The sequence below is a fragment of the Chelon labrosus genome, assembly GCF_963514085.1.
Source record: "Chelon labrosus genome assembly, chromosome: 4".
NCBI classification, from domain to species: Eukaryota; Metazoa; Chordata; class Actinopteri; order Mugiliformes; family Mugilidae; genus Chelon; species Chelon labrosus.
The window spans coordinates 29,062,959-29,084,441 of record NC_140340.1 but is presented as its reverse complement, the minus strand read 5'-3'; the positions used below and the strand labels follow the sequence as shown (position 1 = coordinate 29,084,441).

The 21,483-nt window shown below is 42.7% G+C and overlaps 2 protein-coding genes across 5 annotated transcripts in view; one reads left to right on the top strand and one right to left on the bottom strand.

The window, feature by feature from the left end:
* The first annotated feature begins 7,728 nt into the window (after nucleotides 1-7,728).
* LOC311487297 (twist-related protein 2-like) lies at nucleotides 7,729-13,901 on the top strand. The gene is made up of 2 exons (XM_084543519.1): nucleotides 7,729-8,866; nucleotides 12,973-13,901. The coding sequence occupies exon 1, from the start codon at nucleotides 7,974-7,976 to the stop codon at nucleotides 8,541-8,543; it is 570 nt and encodes a 189-aa protein (XP_084399645.1). The 5' UTR covers nucleotides 7,729-7,973; the 3' UTR covers nucleotides 8,544-8,866; nucleotides 12,973-13,901.
* A 134-nt stretch (nucleotides 13,902-14,035) lies between these two features.
* The window catches only part of LOC311487274 (histone deacetylase 7-like), a 38,782-nt gene continuing 31,334 nt past the window's right edge, over nucleotides 14,036-21,483 (bottom strand). For 2 of the 4 annotated variants that reach the window (XM_084543484.1, XM_084543485.1), the window contains exons 21-25: nucleotides 18,819-18,937; nucleotides 18,303-18,436; nucleotides 18,123-18,207; nucleotides 16,284-16,431; nucleotides 14,036-16,203 (exon numbers count right to left, since the gene is read on the bottom strand). In XM_084543484.1, the coding sequence (XP_084399610.1) occupies nucleotides 16,182-16,203; nucleotides 16,284-16,431; nucleotides 18,123-18,207; nucleotides 18,303-18,436; nucleotides 18,819-18,937 (508 nt within the window). In that variant the 3' untranslated portion in view covers nucleotides 14,036-16,181. Of the gene's footprint in view, nucleotides 16,204-16,283; nucleotides 16,432-18,012; nucleotides 18,208-18,302; nucleotides 18,437-18,818; nucleotides 18,938-21,483 lie in introns of all 4 variants that reach the window. The other 2 variants (XR_014699027.1, XR_014699026.1) reach the window with 2 other exon arrangements.

The window sequence follows — 21,483 nt, the reverse complement described above, 5'->3', positions numbered from 1 at the left end:
TTTTATTTTGTCCCTCAAAGGAAAAGTGGGGGAGTGTCTTTGGTGTATGATTTTGTTAAGCCGGCCGCCTGATAGAAGGACTTTGAAGTTGATGTGAAAAACGTGACTGAATTATTACAGCTCTATAAGAGTTTGGTGTTCTAAAACTCTGTGAATGATTTGTTTATGCAACAGTATCTGCTGTTTCTTAAATCCATCCCACAGATCTTAAGGAAACAAAAACTTCTAACAACACTGAGCCGTAAGGAAAGTGAATCCTGCATCGCGTTTGAGTATTCACCAGACTTATCAGTAACTTTGATCTTCGTAAAGCCACTATCATTATTTCACTTTCTTTGTTGCTCTCCTGCATCCTTCCTCTGTGCTTTAAGGACATTTTTTGTGGTACTTATATCTTAATTGCATTATACTGGTTTGTTTGTGAGCCCCCAGAGTCTCACAGCATCAAGGTAATTGCGATGTTGTGGTTAAATCGCCATGGAAACGTGCTTTTCTTTTTTTTTATCTGCCTCTTATAAACTTCGACATTAAGAGACTGAAAAACAATCCGGCTCACTTTCCATTGAGCAAGCTGGGGGCTTTGGAACCAAATGCGTCCTATTAAGTTTATACACCAGCCCGTAAAACGTGTGTGTTGGCGTGTGTGTGCGTGGAGTATGTAAAGAGAGGGAGGGGTCTCGTTTTATTCAATTATGAGCCTCCTTTCTACCCAAATCAAGGAAGGAAGTCGTCCTGACTGGCAGTCTGGCAGAGTGTGGCGAGACTGGAAAACATAGTTTACACTTCTTTCAAAAGAGTATCCTGAACATCCTGTTCAATTAGAGGCTACAGAGCAACAAGAGATCAATCCAAACGCTCTTGTTCAAACAATAGTATCATATTTAAGCATATCAGACATGCATGGTATTTGTTTTCCTGTGCTGATGTGCAATTAAATATCAGTTCACAAAAATGTGCATAATGATATGGTAACACAAAAGCACCGGCACAAGAAAGTACATTTACTCAAGTTAATGTACTTAACTGCTTTGTAGTTGCTCTCTAGTGCATTTTCAAGAAATTGTATTTAGTCGACTGCAGTTAGTTGACAGCATAAGTTACTGTTTACTATAGATCAAGATATTACATAGTAAATATATGAAGTAGCCATGAGTAGCCATGAGTGGTGAAATCCTGTGCTAAAGCATCAGCAGTGTAACGTAGTACCAGTGTAGTAAATGTTTCTGCAAGTATTTTAAAATTTTTGTTCTAAAGAAAAAATATATGATATACTTTTACTTCAATTAAATCTATTAAAGTGCTCATCAAGGAGCCACATGAGAAAATTTCCGAGTATTCAATTATGAATGATGTATTAAATCCTAACCAACCCGATTACATTACAGACTGATTTGACAGACTGAATGAACAGTTCTCCAACCTGCCTATGATTCCTCTTACATTTTCAAACTGTCATGTAACATCATTGGTTTGTATCATAAGATTCCACATGTACGCTTTAGTCAGATATGTGTATCTATGACAGATGTATGTTTATCTTGCTGTTCTCTTCTTTCTTTCTTCTGTCTGTACCCGGCTGGCCTTAGGCAGATGGGTCCCTCCATATGAGCTGGGTTCTGCTCAAGGTTTCTTCCTGTTAAAAGGGAGTTTTTCCTTGCCACCGTCGCCTTCAGGCTTGCTCTGGGGGTTTTAGGCCGGGCTTTGTAAAGCGTCTTGAGAAGATTTGTATTGTTATTGACGCTATATAAATAAAATTTAATTGGATTGAATTGATTTTAATAGCAGCGCATCATATTTTACCCACTGATCATGTTGCATGTAAAAACTCAGTCAAACTAACCCTGTAGCCCTCAGTGCAGTGGTGCAGGTTTGATTCTAGCCTGCTGCCCTGGCTGTATGTCGTCCCTCTTGCTCCACCACTCCTTATCTCTCTCCACTGATATCTAACTAATAAAGGACACAAAAAACTTTTAACTGTGACATGAAATTAGCAAAGTACAAAGTAATGTCTCCCTCTGAAGTGCAGCAGAGCGATACAAAATGAAAATCCTCCTGTCTGTGCTTGAGTGAACGTTGCTTTGAACGACTGATAAATAGTGACCGGTGATTCTGTTTTTGTTTTTTCCACTGCCAAAGATGAACAGTGGTATTAATAATGTAAATGTTGAGCATTTGATCTAAAAAAAGACGCATCACGAGGAAGAAAAAGAAGAAGAAGAAGAAGAAGAAGAAGAAAAAAGCTAAATGAAAATCTAACATCTTGAATTGGTCGAGAACCAGATGGCCTCTTTGACATTAAGAAGTCGCTCTGGCATTTTAAGAAGGCAGTCCCAGAATGATTTCCGAGGAACTTCCGCAAAGCGTGGTACAAAGCCCACAGATATTTAGGCAATATCCATAGCAATTTACTGTTTTATTTACAAACTGAAACATATGTTTCTAGACCTTGGCAGCCCCCTCCCCTCCCATCTCTCCCTATTATTACCGCACAGATTTACTGCTGCAGCATTTCTCTCACACTATTTGCTTTTTCCCCTGCATCTGTCTGCCTTCATCGTCTTTGTCCATCACTCATCAGTCAGTCAAAGCGTTCCCCCCCTGCAGACCTGCCTGCTGACAGCACAGTAGATGCCCTTCCCTCACCCTCAGAAATTGATTTTTCCTCCTTGTGCGTCCTTGTGCGATGCTCCCCGTGCCTCTGGGAGCGCTGCATCTGAAACGTTTTACGAAGACACATATTTGCTGTTTTAGAGCACAAAGGGATACGCCATGGCAGAGGGATGTTTGAAGTGGCTTCACAGGGGGAACCAGAACCAGAGCGAGGGATTTGAGAAACCATAAAGAAACGTTAACGCAATGTAACTTTGGTTAAGGCCATCTAATCTAATGGAAGTGGGGACTGATTCAATGTGAAGGCAGACCCCTTTGAAGCTGGTCCTGTTGATGTTTCTAATGCAATAGCTCTGCTGGAGAAACGCAGCATTCCTCTGTACCTCGCAGACACTGCTTCACTGTGCGTTTGACAGCGTTGGCTGCGTGTTAGTGTGTAATCCTGGAGATCCCAGGTTGACACAGCTTCCAGGAACCAGCATTTTGAAGTGTGAGGCTGGAGACAGCAGCAATCCCTGACAGGCTGCTTATCTTGAGAAATTATTGCTCAGCGTGATTTGGGGCGTGAGTTTTTTGGATCCAGAAAGGTATTTTAATATCAAGGCATTTAAAAGAAACAGCAGTGGGGAATGAGCAGAGAGCACGCTGTGCAAACTGCATGTGTCAGAACCTGGGACTTTGGGCTCCGGGTTCAGGACGCATGTCAGTGAAAGGCCGTCATCGTGTCTCTCCGCTTTGTTGTCGGCATTCAGTGGTGGAGATACTTGTGGCTTGATGTCTGAAGTTCACACTGAAGCAGGGCTTTTAACCCAGCAGTGATCTGCTGACTCACTCAGACTCTTATTTGTGTTTACAAAGAAAGTGAACATGTTGAATTCGAGTGGCTGACTCAGCGGCAAAAATGGCTTTCTGCTAAATATAGAGCTCCATCGCGTCAGTGCCTTTCTGCCTCGCTGTTCAGAGTCAGCATTACAGACTAGAACTGAAATATGCAGTGTTTATTACTGACAGTTGATCTGATGGAAATATATTCTGTATTATTTATCTCTGATGAAGTGTTGTCCCTGCATCACATTATCTCATGCACGACCTGCACATGTTGCACGTTATGATGTAACTGAAGAAACGTTTCACACTCACGCAGTCATCTACCACTTGTTTGTAGCTGTATGTTTCTTCTAATGTATTTTCTTTCTGTCTAAAACTGTGAAATGAATGCACCACTTTAACCTTTTATAATGAGTTCACCGGCGCATTTATTTTTTATCAGGCAGTTTTGGAGGAGCAGCTGCAAACGTAACTTAGCCCCAGACCATATTTTCCTCCCTGGTCATCCATGTCTCGTAACCATCATGCACTGCTTCCTCCACGAACGTCCCAGAACAAGAACGAGTCTTCCCCCAGCTCAGCTGTGAACTCCGCTGGGACTGTTTGTAATGTGCCATGGATGGACCCCAGCACTTAAACACTGTAATCATAGCCAGAGCAGGATATTGGCTAAATTACACATGAAAGCAGGGACATTTGAAGGAAGCTTGAGCGCTAAATATTTTGATAAATTACGGCCTAATACGAGAAGATAAGTCACCGCTAAACAAGAATAACACGGGCCTGCACGCAGTGAAGGGAGGGGAAGCACTTTTTAAAAGCAACGTTGAACTTATATTACAAAAAACTGTTGTTCCGTCATCTCTGGGTCTTTTTAGCTGCTGTTTCGGCGCTTTCTATCAAATCACAAGACCTTCGTTAGAAGAAGAAAAAGCTCACCAGATGTCGGTTTGCTTATATTTTCTAACCTTTCAGGATGTTTAGGAATCTTAATGAATTGGATATGGTCATTTTAGATCTCAAACATAACAGAAATACTTTAGAAAAATATGTTTATTAGCTGGGACATGAAGCGTAATTCAGACTGCACACTGGAAGAAACAGATGCACCCAGTAGTGTAACTAAAACTAAACTGATGAACTATCTATTTTTTTACTCTTTGCTTGTACTGTCATGTCATGTAATGTGTTGAATGCTGTGACTTTTTGGTAGAGTGGATTTTGTTACCTGTGGGCAGAGCCAGACCAGCTGTTAGGCTAAGCTAAGCTCAGCCGGTTGTAACTTCTCACACAAACACAGTCCGCACATGTAACTTTCTGTAAAAACACTGCACTGCACAAAGCCAGCAGATCATCATCGACAAAGGGTAAAGACTTGATTGTGTGTTTATTGATCTTTTTGTGCCCATACTCAGATATCATCCACACCTCTCGTCCTCATTATTACTTCTGCTCCTCCGTTCACCGCCACCATCCCCCACCTACCATACACCTTCGCCCCACTCCTCCCCCTCCGCCCTGCCTCTCCCGAACCCCTCTAAGTGGATACCCCACAGGAAGGGCTTCTCCAGGGGGGAAATGGGTCCCAGATGTCTGCCTTTGTGTCGCTATAGGCTCCTCGGGAGAGATGGAGCCCTTGAAGGATGGGAATGGGGTGGTGGTGGTAATGTGTGGAGTGTGTGTGTGTGTGTGTGGGGGTTGGGGGGGGGGGGTGTCATGGTGTGCTGTGTGCAAACATCAATAACAGCAGCCAGGAGGGTGAAGAAACTCCTAGGGTGAAGGTGAGGAGGAGGAATTTAATGATTGGTTCCTTTTGTTGGGTCAGCGTGGATTTCCAAACACATCACTTATGATTGGTCACACCACCGCTTTCCTACCAGCTGGGTACGTCAGCGCAGAGCTTCTACCTTTCCGTGCATGACGGTAATTGAATTGACTGCATTACGAACTTAAAGAAACTTTTTTTTGTTTTTTACCCCTGACTTCAAAGTTTCAGCGTGGCTACTCTTCAGAGCAGTATTTCTGTCAAGACAAAACCATATGGAGGCAGAAACAGACAATACAACAACCGTTTTTGATATCCAAGCCGCCCGGCGTGTGTTTATGAAAGCCTATACACTGTATGTATTGATGTGTATGATCTATTTTCAGCCCCAGAAAGGGTTAATTATGACCCCTGTGGAAACAGAACGAAGATGAGAGCAGGGCCTAAGTGTTTAGTGAAACATTATGTCAAGACTCTGACAAGGAAATGAAATGTGCAACATCAATCAGCCTATGAGGATCGAGATCAAACGAGGCTCCACACTCCTGCATCTGGTTCTGTTTGGACAGCCTCACTTTTTCCCCCCTTCTCCCTTTCCTTTCTTCTCCTTTTCTTTTCCCCTTTTCTTATTCTTCTCCCCTTTTTTTTCCCTTCCTTTCTATTCTTCTATGCGCCATGACATTCCTGTTGGCCTACCCGCTACGTTAGCTCATTTTTTCCATGATGGTGGCACGGAGCCACGCTTTTTGCTAAAGGTAAGCAGCGGCTTCTGAGATTAGCCTCAGCAACAATGACTTTCCTGTCCTTCCCCTGAGCTCCCAATAAGCTCCACATCTAATACCAGTTAATCCTGGAGTGGACTCGGCACGTTATGTAAAGTTAACCTCGCGTAATTCTGTGTCTCTGTCCGCGGCCTTGCTTTGATGGCCATTTTTTTTCTTCTTCTTCTTCTTCAAAGTTGATTGAACCCAACTGGGATTGAGCTACTTTCCGTTCAACGGCGCTCTGTGAATGAAATGTAAACCAGTGCAATCACGGGGCTCATCAAAAATCTTCTGAGCCGCTCCCCGCTCATACGATCCCTCAAACGCTCCGGCAATCACACCCAAATCGCTGGCTCGGAGCTGTCAGGCACTGTGTTCATACTGATGTGAGGTTAAGATACAACCATTGAACATTTTGTTTGTAAATAGCATCAGTTCCTGACTGTCCTCCTGTGATTCATCAGGATTTATCTGTGACAAATTGCAGAAACACAAAGGTGTTGAAATGTAAAACCATTTAAGTTCGCTGTCATCAAAAAGTACAGAATTTCTTCAGCGGAAAACTCTGTACGAGATTTCTCTGCAGTGATGCACAGATGAGTCACTGGAGTCATGACGCATGAAGGTATAAATGGTTACTGTTGGGAAACGGATGCAAAGGAATCCAAAGGTAGATTTACGCAAGAGTTAGTCATTTGCCCAAATTGTGGGTTGCACCGATTAAACAAACACAACCCGTTGTCATTTTCTCAGCAGGGCCTACCTGCTGTGTCACGGCTGCCAGTGTGAGGAAAACGTTTAAGTGGCTGCAGACCCAGATGGGTTTGTGGTGTGGAGGCGGAACATGTGTCGGCTCTGCCTTGAGGCCATGGATGGCACAATTAGGTGCTCTCTCACCTCTGCAGTCTGAGGTCTCTGGGCCACTGGGGTCAGGGGTTATTTAGGGTCCTGCCCGCGCTCCCTTAACACAACATATGAGACAGCTGATGTTAGCAGTGATATTAGAGGCACTTGCTCATAAGGAACTGATAGATATCAGTCGGAGAAGAATGTCAGAAGAGGTTTTTCAGCGTGCATGAGTGTTTGCAGACACGGCGACAACTCATCGTGTGAAAATTTTTCCAGGGTATACTGGATGTTGCACAACATCACATTTACACTCATATTAAAGTTATTTTTTTTTAGTTTTCAGGACTTCATGACAGTTTTATCATTTATAAACATAAATTCCACGTCATAAAGTTATTCATTTAACCTATAAATCCTCTTGAGTCCACTTAGTGACCTGTGGTTGTGCGAGGAAGCTGCATCAGGATGTGCGACTTGTGACTTTTACGTTGCAGATTTGTTGTTGAAAAACTTATAAGAGTCTTCACCATGACTGCCATAAAATACGATATCGTAAGCATTAAACACCAAAGCTCACACGTGGTGACTGTCAGAAATACAAGGTTTGTGTGAACATGAGGATGCAGGCTGGACTGCCGGTCCAGGTCCAGCCCAAATCTGGAACCCATAAAGCCTCAGACATCGCTGCAACATTAGACACGCCACATCTTATTGGCTGGGAGCGCCACTTACCCCCTTTCTTTATCACCCGCCCAGCTAATGCACACTTCCTGCTTTCCTTGCCTGTCTTAGGCCGAACCACACCCTCTGGAAGTCCGCTGAGCCAATGAGAGCTGCCCGCAGGCCCCGGGTTAGCGATGTGGTATAAAAGAGTCGGAGGTGGACCTGCCTGTCAGATGGTTTGTTGTTGTTCTGTCTGGAAGTTTTAGAGGGGAATGGGAAAGTGAGAAATTTAACAAGCTAACCAGGAAACGGGGCACACAGGCGTCCAGTCCGATGGAGCTTCAGCAGCCGTAACATTGTCTGAAGGAAGAGACGGCTTTTGTTTCACAAGCTTGTCAACCTGAGGTTTGTTGAGTCTGTCAGCAAAGTGAAGAAGAGCCTCGCAGCATCCTGTCTTTGCAGTGGAGGTTGGAAGGTCATCTGTGGAGAGTACAATGAGAGAAGAGGTGTGCACCAACTCCCCTGAAGGAGGACTGGGGGCCAGTGAAGAGGAGCTGGAGAGAGGGTCGAAAAAGAGCCTCCAAACGGGAAATCGAAAACGTTCCCCTTATCCTAAGAAGGACAGCCTCACTCAGGCAGAGGAGAGCAGCACTGGCAGCCCCAACAGCCTGCTGCCAACCGGGCCGAAGAGGGTGAAGAAAAGCCCCACGACGATCGTGACGCTGGCCCCCACATCTTTGGGGCCCAGGTCGGAGCCGCCCTTCGAGGAACTCCACTCTCAGCGAGTTATTGCCAACGTTCGGGAACGGCAACGCACTCAGTCCCTGAACGACGCCTTCGCCTCTCTGCGCAAGATCATCCCCACGCTACCTTCTGACAAGCTGAGCAAGATCCAGATCCTGAAGCTGGCCTCGCGCTACATCGACTTCCTCTACCAGGTGCTGCAGAGTGACGAGATGGACGCCAAGCTCGCCAGCTGCAACTACCTGGCCCACGAAAGACTGAGCTACGCCTTCTCTGTCTGGAGGATGGAGGGTGCCTGGGCCATGTCCACCAGCCACTAGGACCCCACTGAACCTCTCAAACACCCTCTTGTGTCCACACCTCCAACCTCCCCCCAACCTCTGTCTGTGTTTGCACCCACTTCCTGACCTCTGAACCTCTAAATTCTTCCCCTATGGTCTGATCTTAACCTTTTCATCTAAAACCTTTTGCATACATTTCTCATCCTACACGACCTCCCTGACCCAAAATGGTTCACTCACACTAAACGTCCCTGAAACCTTCCACACTTCACCCCGTTCCCCTCCACTCTTTCCACTTCGCTCCCTTGTCTGTCCCACAGTTTTCGTCCAGTGCAACAAGTTGCTCCACTGCAGCCCCTCAGGTACGGAACAAAATATACAAACACACACACACACACATTTACGCAGACACTAACAAATCCTGCGTGGTGCATGTATGTTTAAAACATGTACATGTGGTCATAACTGCCAATGTTTTACGCGAACTTCTTTTAAAATCGTGTGAAAATAGTCCCAAGAGTGTTTCGGCACATTATTTGAAGCTCGACAAACAAACACTACGCAAACACAATACAATGGAATTAAAAAGCACCTGTATGTCTATGCTTTTAAAGCTTCTGTACAATTTCAGGTAAATTCTGATTATGTACATTATGTTATTATGCATTAACATAATGTAAGCTCAATGAAAACTTTTATTTGGAGCTTTCTACAAAAGAACTTAAAACACATTTGTTTCAGGGAGCAAACTTCAGCAGGGAGACTTTAACTGTAGCAAGACTGATTTATAACTCAATTAAAATGTTAAAATGCTCTCAGTCACAACACAGCGACACATGCTGAGAGGGCCTGCGTTTAGTAACAGCACTTTTTTTTGCATGCACATGTTTAATTGTAGTCTGCTCATTTTAGCTTTTTAAACGTGAAACTTGTAAGTGAACAGACTAAAAAATGTTTCCGAATGACAATGAAAATCTCATTCCAACGATCTAATGTGACAGTGTTTAGTTTATGCCACATGTCTCAGATTATCTTCAGTTGATCTACTGAATAACATTAATTTTAAACTTATAATGCAGCATTTAATTATGATTTTTTTTGGGGGGTGTGTTAAACGTGTTATGTGCTGCACGAATAATACCAAGTTATCAAATCAAAGCGTTGTTTCTGCATAACCGATGTTTTGATTCTTCCAAAAAAAAAAAGAAAAAGATCAGTGATATTGGAATAAATATATTTTTTGTCAAAAAACAAAACAAAAAAACACATATATTAATATAAAAAGTAGAAAGACCAGAGTTCAATAATCTTAATTTACATGTATGTATATATAGGATAGGACTTTGCATAAAGTTTAAAGTTTGCAGTATTATCCAATTAAATATAAGGTAAATATAAATAATAAGAAATAATAAGATCAAATTAATTCTAGAAATTATAAAATAAATAAATAAATAAAATAAATGGCTGTAAATCTTAGCCAGTGTGTGATTCATCCTTAAACAATCCTCTCTGCCTACATGTATGCACTCTTTTTAATAAACCTCCAGGAGTCCTAAACCCTCATCAACAGAAACAACTCCTCTACGTTTCCTGGCTTCAATAAATACCATGAGCATGATTAGTGTGTAAATTTAATCTTCCTCTCGGTTGTTCCATAAAATTAAATGAACAAACAGCATATTATCATCTTCGTAATCTAAACTCTGCAGCTCCAGTGTTTGACAGACCTCTGATGTACTTAAGACAAATGTTTTCCTCCTCAATCTCCAGGGTCTGGGTCTTTTTTTTTTTTTTTTTTTTTTTTGCAACCATTTTAACTGACACCAGATTCCTGCACAGGTACAGCATGAAAGGAGGGAAAGAAAGGGAGAGTGGGGAGGAAAATGTGGAAAAGTGGAAGCACATCTTTCTTTCTTTCTTTCTTTCTTTCTTTCTTTCTTTCTTTCTTTCTTTCTTTCTTTCTCTCCCCTGCAGCCTTGCCCTCTCTCCTCAGGATCTTGTATCGTGCAATCAGGCCTTGCCGGGGCCCAGACAAGCAGGAACCTTTAGATTGGAAACAGTTGTGTGGTATTAGGAAGGTGTGTGTACCAGGGTTAGGGTCAGGCACACGGGCTTGTGTGTGTGTCAGTGCGTGTGCGTACTTGTGTGTGTGTTTGCAGTGAGCTTTAATTAGCTGTGCAGAAGTGTGTGTATGTGTGTGTGTGAACATGTGCATATAAGTAAACAGGAATACACTCGCAGATGTTGTTTCAGTGATTTTTATCTCCCTCGTCTCCTGGTTTTAGTTTTGTGAGACTTCAAGTTACATTTCTCCTAAAAGCCCGACAGGAAGTCCTTCAAAAATAAAAATGACAACATAAAAGCTTTTAAATGAGTGACGGGTGCCGATGTGATGAGGAGCAGAGACTGTGGAGGGATGTGTCTGTGTTTCCGTGCTACACACTTTCTCATCAGCTCAGGTCAAGGTAAACACACACAGACCGCTGAGCGGCCATGACTACAAACATGTGCAGAATTCAGCGTGCAGGAATGATACTACAAGGCGCTACATATATACAATACACTGTCCAGACACGCACGCCATGCAGCTCTCGGCCATGTGCACACTCCAGGTGTTCAACTCTGAATTACCGTTGAAACCTCCAGTGGCCTCTGCAGCAGTCGTCGAACGCTGCGGACGGAAAGCCAAGGCCCCCGTACGGGTGAGCCAGCTGTCCTTGAACGCATCGCTGTAGCCATTACCTACCACTTTGCCTGCTCTGCCTGTTATCATGAGCTCTGCAGGGGCCGCCGCAGAAAGTGCTAGAAACTCCTGCGACCGACCTAAACATGCAATTTTAGGAGGGAGATGAGGCTAGAGAGAGAGTCAGGAAACTTCAAAAGCAGAGCGTGCACGCATGTGTGTTTTAAAAGCAGTGGATGCTGATGAGGTCATGTGTATGCGCCTTAAATAACACATGTAATACTATGCCATTCATACATGTAAATACACTTGGAAAGGCTAAAGAAATTACAGAATACAGTCGAATTTTGAGTTTTACGAAAGCTTTAAAATAATCCTTCTCTTTGACTACATCTTCTCAAAATGACTTTTTAAACTTTCAAGGCTTTTAGAGTCGGTTTTAGTTTTAGTAAAAGATTTGGGTGCAGAAATTGGATCATTGCTTTCATCTGGGTTCAGTTGACCAGTATATTACAAGAAATGCAAAAGTGTCCCTAAAATGTGGTACCCGCCGCGTAAAAGAGCCCTTCATGTTTTCCTTGGAGGTCCACGGCTTGCACACAAATGAACACGAGTGCACCGCAGACAGTTTTTGGTGCATTTTGATGAGCACGATTTTGAAGACGTGTGGGTGTCTGGCTCAGCGTGAGACTTTCAGAATGAGAGGATTGTTCTGTTTGAGTTGGAAAAAACAATACTCTCCTTTCTGTTTATACTATAATCACAATGCCTGTCACTGCTCTTCCCTCTGCCGGAACCCCAGGCTCTGCAGCGTCCATGCATGCATGTGTGTGTGTTTACAGCTGTTGGATGCTCTTCTGCGCATATTAAAACCTCTGGCTTTTACTCCTGGCTGATCTGGGACCAGATGCAAGGTCCTCTGCGGCTCATCTGCGTTTTTAAAAGCCTCATCCAGAAGTTGTGGCTTCTGATAGTCATCTTTATTTTTAGAGATCCAAACTGAGAGCTGAGCGCAGGTGGGAGGGTTGAGTATATGTGTGTGAGTGTGCGTTGGACTTCTGCATGCATATGGGCTTGTGCATGTCTCCATATGTGTGCTGGCCAGACAGCTGCAGGGATAGAGGGCCACGGAGGAAAGACTTCTGGTTTGACACGTAGGCAACAAAAAGACCACATGACTGGAGCTCAGAGCGCATCAGGATCTGTCAAACACTCACGTGCCGTTCCCGAAAAAAACAAGAGTTCAAACAAAAAAAGTGCAGAAGAAAAAGAAAAGAAAAAAACGTCTACACAGAGAGGTGATGACTGAAAGTAAATACAGGACAAACATCAGCGACTACAAACAGTGGGGTTTGATTTACAACTTTAACTTCATTTCCCGGTAACGTGGAAAAAATGCACCTTTTGCTTTCAATTTACGCGTTCACGCTTTTGTGGCATGATTGAAGTCATGCGAAGGGACAACACCCGCAAACATGCGTCTAACTTCTGCTCTGGAGGACGGATTCTCTCTCTGTCTTTATGTCTTTCTGGAAGCAAAGAAAGGAACGCTGTAATTAGGGAGAGCTGCAGATGAAATGTTTGCTTGTTAAAACAAGAGAAGTTGAGGAGCTGTAGGGATTTTTCCACTTTCCACTAAACAGAAGTGTTTGTTTGCGCGTACACACGTTTTATAACCTCAACACACATCTCCGGTCTGAGTGTTGAGGCTTCAGACTGGCGCACAATGTAAAAAGGTCTTCTTATCTAAAAGTGTCGACTCTTCTTCTTGTCTCTCTGCAGAAAATCGACAAATGGAAAATTCTCTACTCTCCTGAAGACGTTCGTTCCCGCCTCACCAAATATCTTTTTTCATCTTTGTTCTTTTTCCCCCGGACACGTGCTCAACCCATGACTCTTAAGATGTCGTCTCACGGTCTTCGCAGAGCGTTTCTGAGACTCTGGTGAGACGCTGGACTCATTAAACGATGAAAACAAGAAGAAAACAAACAGCTGGCCTGCGGTGACAATGAAACAAAATGGCTGCTGGTTCGAGTGCCTTCAGTAACACCGTAATAACCACTGTCAACCTGACTCTCCACGTCGGTCGACTCCCTGCCAGACAGACATTAGGATGACTAATGATAATGGCACAGTGATGGTTAGAGGGCGGTCACAGCCAATGAATGTTTACAGCTAAAATGCTAATAAGCTAATCGCTCTGGATCTCAAGGCCCCGTCTTGTGGGAAGAGGAAGAGCACGAGGAATCTGACGCAGATCTTTGTCGTGCTGTAGTAACTGGATAGCTTTCTGTGTATTTTGGGGTTTTTAAAGTGTATCTGTTTGTGAACGTGCGCGCTGCGTCGCTTAAACCCTGCTTATGCGTAACTCTCGGCTTTAAAGAAAAATGTTTTAAACCACTGATCAGCCGCCTGTTTATTTTCACTTTTCTACTATAAGTGAGGAAAGCTTTTATTTTGTATTTTTTTTTTTTAATAAAAGATGCTTGTTTTCTTGCAGTTTTAAGATACCTTTAAAACATTATTCTCAGTGAATAATGCAAAAAATAAAACAACAGAAAGTTCCTTGTAAAATGTACCAAAGTGGCGATTACAGCCACTTTTCATTTTATCCTGAGTTGCTGTTTGATCGTGTTTTTACTGTGTTTCATTTGCTTTTGATATTTTTCTTGTGTCATCTCCTGTGGACAATAAAATATTCCTGGATGTTGTATATAAGTGTAATATTTTCATTTTCAAAGTGTGATGCATTGCCTGTTGGCGTCCAAATATTAGAGGACACAAGTGAATTTTCTAAAACATACAAACAATACAAACTCGCTGTCATTAGAAATAAATGAACAATCAAATGTATATAATTTACCTTTATTAAGGTTTTTTTTTTGGAAAGGAAAATAGTAGAAAAAAGGCAGATAAAACCAGAAGTTATTATATACACTGTACAGAAACAACATCAGACAGTCAGTTACGATTAAACTGGACGTGGTCTGTAGTTTTAGTTAAGCTCCAGTTTTTTTAAGGCTACCTTCACACAGGTTGGTCAGCATGATATGTCAATTGATAATTTGGTCTCTAAGAAGGCACAGGGTTCACTGTTTGAACACAAAAATAAATCATTTGCATTATTTAAGACAAAAAGACATGATATATGTCAGGTCAATGTCACAAAGGTTTCTGTTAAAGTATTTTAAAGCTACACTCCGCTGTTTTAAATGTTTGTTTTCACATTCTCGTTACATGAGCAAATATCCAACAGGTTTTTAGCTGCACACACAACTCGACATAAAGAAAGAAACGCCAACAGCCAACATACTGTATTAGCACCGTCATAACTGTGTTGGTCATGCAAAGAGCACTTCAAAGGCAAGGCATCTGAACGTATAAATAGAAGTCAAATGAAACTGTTTATGCATCTGTCCTGTGCTTTTGGTGCTTTTCGTCTGTTTGGACGGAGAAGAGAAACATTCACAAACTCCTACAAAGTCTTTGAAGTTCTTCAGGCCGTGCCAGTCCAGGGACAGCACATTGTTCTCATATGCGTTGGTTGCGCCTAACCTGTGTCCAATTGCACTGTGTGGATATTCAACTGTCTCAGTATTATTGCTCCACTGCTAAAATGCCATTGTTTGGTCCGGGAGCAAAACATCCCCGGCGATGACAGTAAACAGAGCGGCGTTACATAAATGATGAACAAAGGATATGCCAGACTGTCCTTGTTAAAAGAAAAAATAAAGTACATTTAACTAATACAGCAGGAATGCTCATCCACAGGTACAAACACTGGTCCACTTAACAACAGTCTCAAAGTTCAGATTCTGACCCTCATGTCTGAGGGCGGTGTAAGTGCACTTTTGTGTGATTGTCATAAAGTCTTTGGATCTGCATTGTCACATGTACAATCATTACTGAGTGGTCATACTGCACTGAGGCATCATGGGTGATTTCTTTTACTATCTGCCCTGATTTTGATGCCCCAGTAACTGGAGGTATTATCTCTTCACTGTGACTAACGCCACAGACACAAACTACACAATGTCTACATATTTAAGATGCGCTTTGTCAAAGACTGACGTGTCTTCTTTTATCTGCTGGGGAGCATTTACAATAACTGCAGCACTCTAAAGCCTTGCTGCATGTGCTCGCCTGACAGGCCAAGAAAGAAAAAAAGATTTAAGAAAATATGTGGACATACAAAACAATATGAAACACATGTGTCTCAGACTTCATCGTAGCTTCACTCTGGATTACTGGATTCTGCAAAAAAAAATAAAAAATCTCATGCTGACATTCACAAAAACGTGTGTCATAGGTCAAATGAATGAGTTTTCAAATAAACTGAAACTATGAACAAACAAGATGTTTGATTGTCAACACGCGTCTTGTCCTTCTTGTCCGGGTTGCATTGCAGAACGATTCAGTGCAAGATGATTAGAAAAACGCTGATCTCTTCTTTCATTGGATCTTTGTCACATGCAGACAACTGACGTCATCGTAGCAGGACTTGTCTAAACTGTGGAGGATATGCGTGCTCTCCTTCACCTGTGAGTGACAGACTCCATTGAGCTAAGGTGACCTTTGATCCCACCTTCAAGGTTAAAACTGTCTGAGTGGTCTTGTGCAGGTCTGTCAAAGGGGCAATACAAAGCAAATGAGTAAAGTTACAGATTTGTGTGAGTTTGTTCACGCTATGCCGTGGTGCTGCAAGTGATCCTTCATTAATCTGCTTTAATGTCTTCTTTCTTTTTTTTTTATGAAACTGTCCCTTGGTTCAGTGAATGACGTCCCCTCCAGGAATGAGAATATGACTGTGGTCCAGATGACTGTTCTTCCTCAGTGTGTGTTCGAATGAGAGTGGTCAGCCTGCAGCCAGTAGTCATGCAGGTGGACTTATTGTGAGGTTTTGTATCTGCTTCCAGTGATGATCCAAATGCACAGCTTTGTGTGTGTATGTGTGTGTTTTCACTGAAGACAACTGCCAGGAGATTCCTCCTTCAGAGAGAATCAGGATGTTTCCTTAATAAATAAGAGAAACGGAAACATTTAGATACATTAAATAATTATTGTAGTCGTGCTAAAGAAGATGTTGTTCATACCTGTCAGGTGCGAGGGATCCCATCGACAGCGAGGCGATGGCACTGACAGCTTCACTGTCTGAATCTCGTCTGTGTCTCCGTCTCTGTGCCTGCAGGTAGGACAGATCCAGTGTGGCGGCCGAATCCTTCACACTCTGCCAGTATTCACCTGCAGGAAGCCAAGGGATGGAAAATAGAGGGAGGAGGAAGGAAACAGGAGGGAGAAAGATTAATGGCCTCAGTCGCTGGTATTTCAGTGCTGTTTTCATCCTGAATGGTTCCTTAAGGGAGAGTGGCTGCATTATTAAAAAAGCACTACCTGATGTTTGATCTAAATATAAGCAATGACTGTGACATAAACAGCCTGTGGCCTAAATACCCATGTTGATCATTTCAGAAACATAAACTGAAGTTCAATCTACTCTCTCAGCGCCTCCGGTCCTGTCTCACAACCAAGAGGAAAAAATTTAAATAAAACCAATCAGTGTTTTTAAAAGTGTTCATCTACGAGTTTGTGTGTGTGTGTTCTGGTTGTGCATGCAACTCACATATATTTCACCCCAGGCCTAAATTATGGGCTTAACATTCTTGTGGCTATTCAAATATTTTTAATTAATCTAATTTGGTTGGGATAACATTTGTGTGCAATCAGGAGGGGATGTTGCGAAGGTCGTGTGCCAGAGAAGTGTTTGAAGATAATTGGAGCCAGGGCGGCCGTGTGCGAGAGTGTGTGCACGTCTGTCTGTGTGTGGGACGACTGGAGGGAGGGATGGGAGACAGGGATGTAAAGGAGGAGAGGCGGTCAGAGAGCAGGAGTGATGAGGAGGAAGAGAACTAAATCCAGAAAAATAGACACCAAAGTGAAAGAGAATGAAAATGCAGAGATGATGTGCTGAATGGCTTTTAGACACAGAAAGGAAAAAACTTTCTTTTAATTTTAACTGATGGAATCGTCAAACTAGAAAACTAGACTAAATAAAAAGATGATTTCCCTGCAAAATTTAAATTGCCATAATTGCAATTTGAAGTTGTAAAGTCATGTATTTTTCATTCGTCCTCTCACTCATGAAGCTGTCTCTATTAAACATGAGAGGTTTTCCTCCCTCTGATCGAGTGTCTAAAGATAGATGAGAGGATGAAGGGGGTGACATGCAAATTTGTGAAGTATTTAAAAAAAAAAAAAAAGAAAAAAAAAAGAGGATGATGAGGATCTAGACAAAAGAGGATGTTGTGATTTCTGGGCAATGTCAATAAAATTTGATTTGACCTGAAACCCTCCCATGTGTGTAGTCGGTGAACTTGGAGGTGTGATTATTACAGCAGAAACAATCGTATTTCTTTGATCTCGTCTTCAAATAAAACCATGAACATCCAACTACACCAGAGAGAGTTTAAACTTCTCTAGTTGATGTGTCCTGAAGGCATGTTCATGCACTCAAAAGCAGCTGAGAGACGTGTATGTACATCTCATATTCATTGTGACAGTTTGAAGTCGATTGTAACTTTGAGCTGTCATTTGGAGCAGCTTATGACCAACCTAAATGAAGGTGGGATAGTAAAGGCAACTGTGAGTAATGCAGATATTGTGCAGTTACACGTTACAAGTTAAAGAAAGATGCGAACATCTGTGATGGAAGAATTGAAACGGCAAACGAAGAAAGTGCCAAATTTGCGAACACTTGCAAACAACTTTTAAAACAAAGAATCTGGATTATATCTTGGTGGTTATTTGCTCTTTTTTTACACCCACCTTATTACAATAGATTTTCTTTTCTGCACATATTTTCCACAGAGCTACAAAACTTGCACATGACATGATGTTGATGGCTCCTGATGCTACGTGCTGGGCTGTGTTCTCACCATGAACCTGGATGACTCTCTGCAGAGAAAGCACTGCGTTTTCACAAGGCTTCTGGTCCAACACGGACTGGGACAAAGGCTCCACCTGGGACGCATTGCAAGAGTCAATGATTAGAGAACGGAACATACTGTATGCATCTGCGGAAAGACACATGTAGTATATGCAAACACTTTGCTCACCTCCATGCCGAGCAAAGCGCTGACGCAGGCTTCGGAGGCATCACAGATGGCTTTTAGGTCATGCCCCCCTTCCAGAGCCAGGACCACCCGACCCCCAGCTAGTGACATCAGCTGACGGGTTAAGAAGCCAAAACCTGGAGGAGAATGAAATCATAAATGCATGCAAATTTTGAGCCAGAAAATTTCGCTGTAGATAAATATTAATAAAAATGAAGGAGTTTTCCAGTGTTGCTGAGAGTTATCCACACTTACTCACTCAAGATTACTGTCAGTGTTTACACGCTAGTATCACATCATTATTCGGACATTCTCACCGTGTAGATACCATTGAACTCCACCCAAGTTTATAATTTACAATATATATATACGATTTATGGAGCTAATTCAAAAATGATACAAATGTGTAGCTTTATGATCAGCAGGTTCATCTCAGGCCAATACTTTTCCACCAGAGTAACAGTACGCTTTTGTGTGCAAGCGTATGGTAACGTATATTAGAAGCTGGCTGAGACGTACACTTGGCTGTGACCTTGTAGCCTCCCAGTGACGGCGAATGTCCTTCGACAGCATCAAAACCAGCTGACACCAGCACCACATCAGGGGAAAACTCGTGGGCGATGGGCATCACCACAGCTCTGAGGATGAGAGAAGAGAGGAAACTCAATGCTGTACACCAAATACTGTACGTTCCGTCACATTAACTCGTCCCTGTGGTCCACCTGAAATTAGATAGCATGTTTAAGAAGTCATGTTTTCAACAGGTGTTCATGATTTGAGAGAAAACGAGAACTGGGAGGATTGAATATCATTTAATAAAGTGAGAAGGGAAGTCATGGTGTGACTGAATTAACATCAGAGCAGGCTGAAAAGATTAATTGTTGTAATGAACAGACTCTTGGTAGCCTGCAACATAAAAATAAAAAAAAGTATTCAAGGTGATTGATTTTCACTGGAACAGTTGTACAATGTAAGACTTATTTTGGATTATTAACTGCAAACATTTACTTAATTGTAAACTCCCTCTGCTAGAAAATGATGAAAAGAGAAATTATCAAAGGCAGTGCTCCAAGAGTTTGATCTCTGTTCTTGATCCACTCCTGGTAAGCAGCCAACACTAGAAGGTGGGGCTGCTCCCAGGTGTGAATGTGTGCAACTGTTCAAATGTGAAGCAGAGCCCTGTTGAAAAAATGAGTGCTCTGGAAACCTTTCCAGGATATATTAAAGAAAAAGTCAGACAGGTGGCACTGAAAAGGTTTTTGTGAGGGATGTAAACAGATAAAATCAAGACCTTTGGCATATCTGGACTGAGACGTCCACATACTGTGTACTCTATTCAGAGGAGGCCACTTTCCCTGCGCCTTTGCTCTCCTTCTTACTTCCTCTTGTCTCCCGCTGCCAGTTATTTAGCAAGAGCACACGGCCCATGCCGTGTTTGATTCTCTCTCTCTCTCTCTTTCTCTCTCTCTCTCTCTTTCTCTCTCTCTTTCTCTCTCTCTCTCTCTCTCTCTGAGCGGCAGTTCAAAGGCGTTTGTGTGCGTCTGGTTCCTATTAGGAGCTCGTCCCTCTTCTCACGTCACTGACAGCCAGCCATCTGGGATCCATTGGGCCTAATTACGCTGCCTTTGGATTCCCTAACAATGCACCCCCCACTTCTTCTCCTCTCTTCTGCTGTATTCTCCTTTGCTCTCCTCAATAGTTCATCATTTGTCAGGAGCCACTTGGAAATGTATAAGAAAATATGCACATTCACATACATGCAACGCTAAATTGCCTACGTACGAGTGCTGTTCCTTTGAAATTGGAAGTTACACGTGTGCCATGCTACCGGTGATTAGACTGACCTTAAATTCTGACCACCTTAGTAATCCTCCATACATACACATACTACGTCATGACACTCAATGCAGCTGAGCTCTCTTCTGATTGTGCTAGAGTCCCACCACCGCTCTCGACCACAGTATTTCCCCTGTCACTAATACACACCCAAAAACAGAGACACGCATCATCGTCGACCGCACTCTGGCTAGTTTTCTATTCCATCCCGGAGAGAAACACACAGAGCCTGGAACACCCTGTTGTCTAAATGAAGTATTCAAATTGAATTACAGAACTGGCACCACGCTATATAGTCATGATGCATTAAATTTTTATTGTATGGCGTGTTATCACAACAGTTAATTCGTGGAATGGTGGAAAAGTCCACTGGAAGATTACGCAATCAGAAAGCATATTTGTTTATCCTGACCAAATTTAACTATCACTGGTGAATTCTGTTCCCGTGATCATGACCCACGACAACGGTCTCATCGTGGACTTGCATAATGGACACTGCAGCCACACGGTGAGTGTAAGACCACCAGGACACTCTTCACTACAGAGTTTCTCTGGGTGACACACAATACAATAGAGTACAGTACTACGCTGTGGTTAACTGAGGAAGGTTTACACATGAAAACACTTGCCATTTCTCAGACTGGATGAAAAATACCAAAACCAGACGCCTTCTCAGGAAAGGACCAGTTGTTTCTTAATTAGCATCCCGGGCTCCAGTAAACACTGGACTTAGTGTTTCCAAGCCTGCCTATTGGGTCTAAGGATTTTACCAGTATGGGTTTGCTCATTAGCATCTTTCCTTTGACAAGGGGCCCACCCACTGTGTCTGCTGCATGCAGCACCATGTAGAGCTCACATACGGTTTAATCATCTGGTGGCGAGCCAGTGTTGCTGACAGAAACATTCTGAGTTCATTACAGTGTAGTGCAAAACTAAACTGTATTCATTCAGGAAAAAAAAAGCTTGAATGAAGTGAAAAGTGTGTTGAGAGCAAAGGTGTGCCTGGGTAACACGTTGATGTATGGTTATGTATTTAGCTCAACAATGAGCAATGTGTTATTACTGATGCCATAAAAACTTTATTCCATTTCACACTAATTGTACTGACTCTCAGCAACAGCTTTAAGGCACTGATTTATATTCAGCATGTGTAATAGTGATATTGTGATTTAAACAGACTCTGCTTTACCTGTGTGGGAGACCTGGGAGTGATCAACCTAAGTATCAGGGATCTGTGCAAGGACTGAAGAGGATGCTGAATGGCAACAGTGTTGGCATGAGCTACCAAGCTCCCTGCACAGCTGTTATGTTGACTGTTGCTGGGTGATATGACAATCAACATAAAGTA

Excerpts from the sequence above, each read along its gene's own strand:
- LOC311487297 (XM_084543519.1), top strand. The coding sequence starts at position 7,974 with ATGAGAGAAGAGGTGTGCACCAACTCCCCTGAAGGAGGACTGGGGGCC.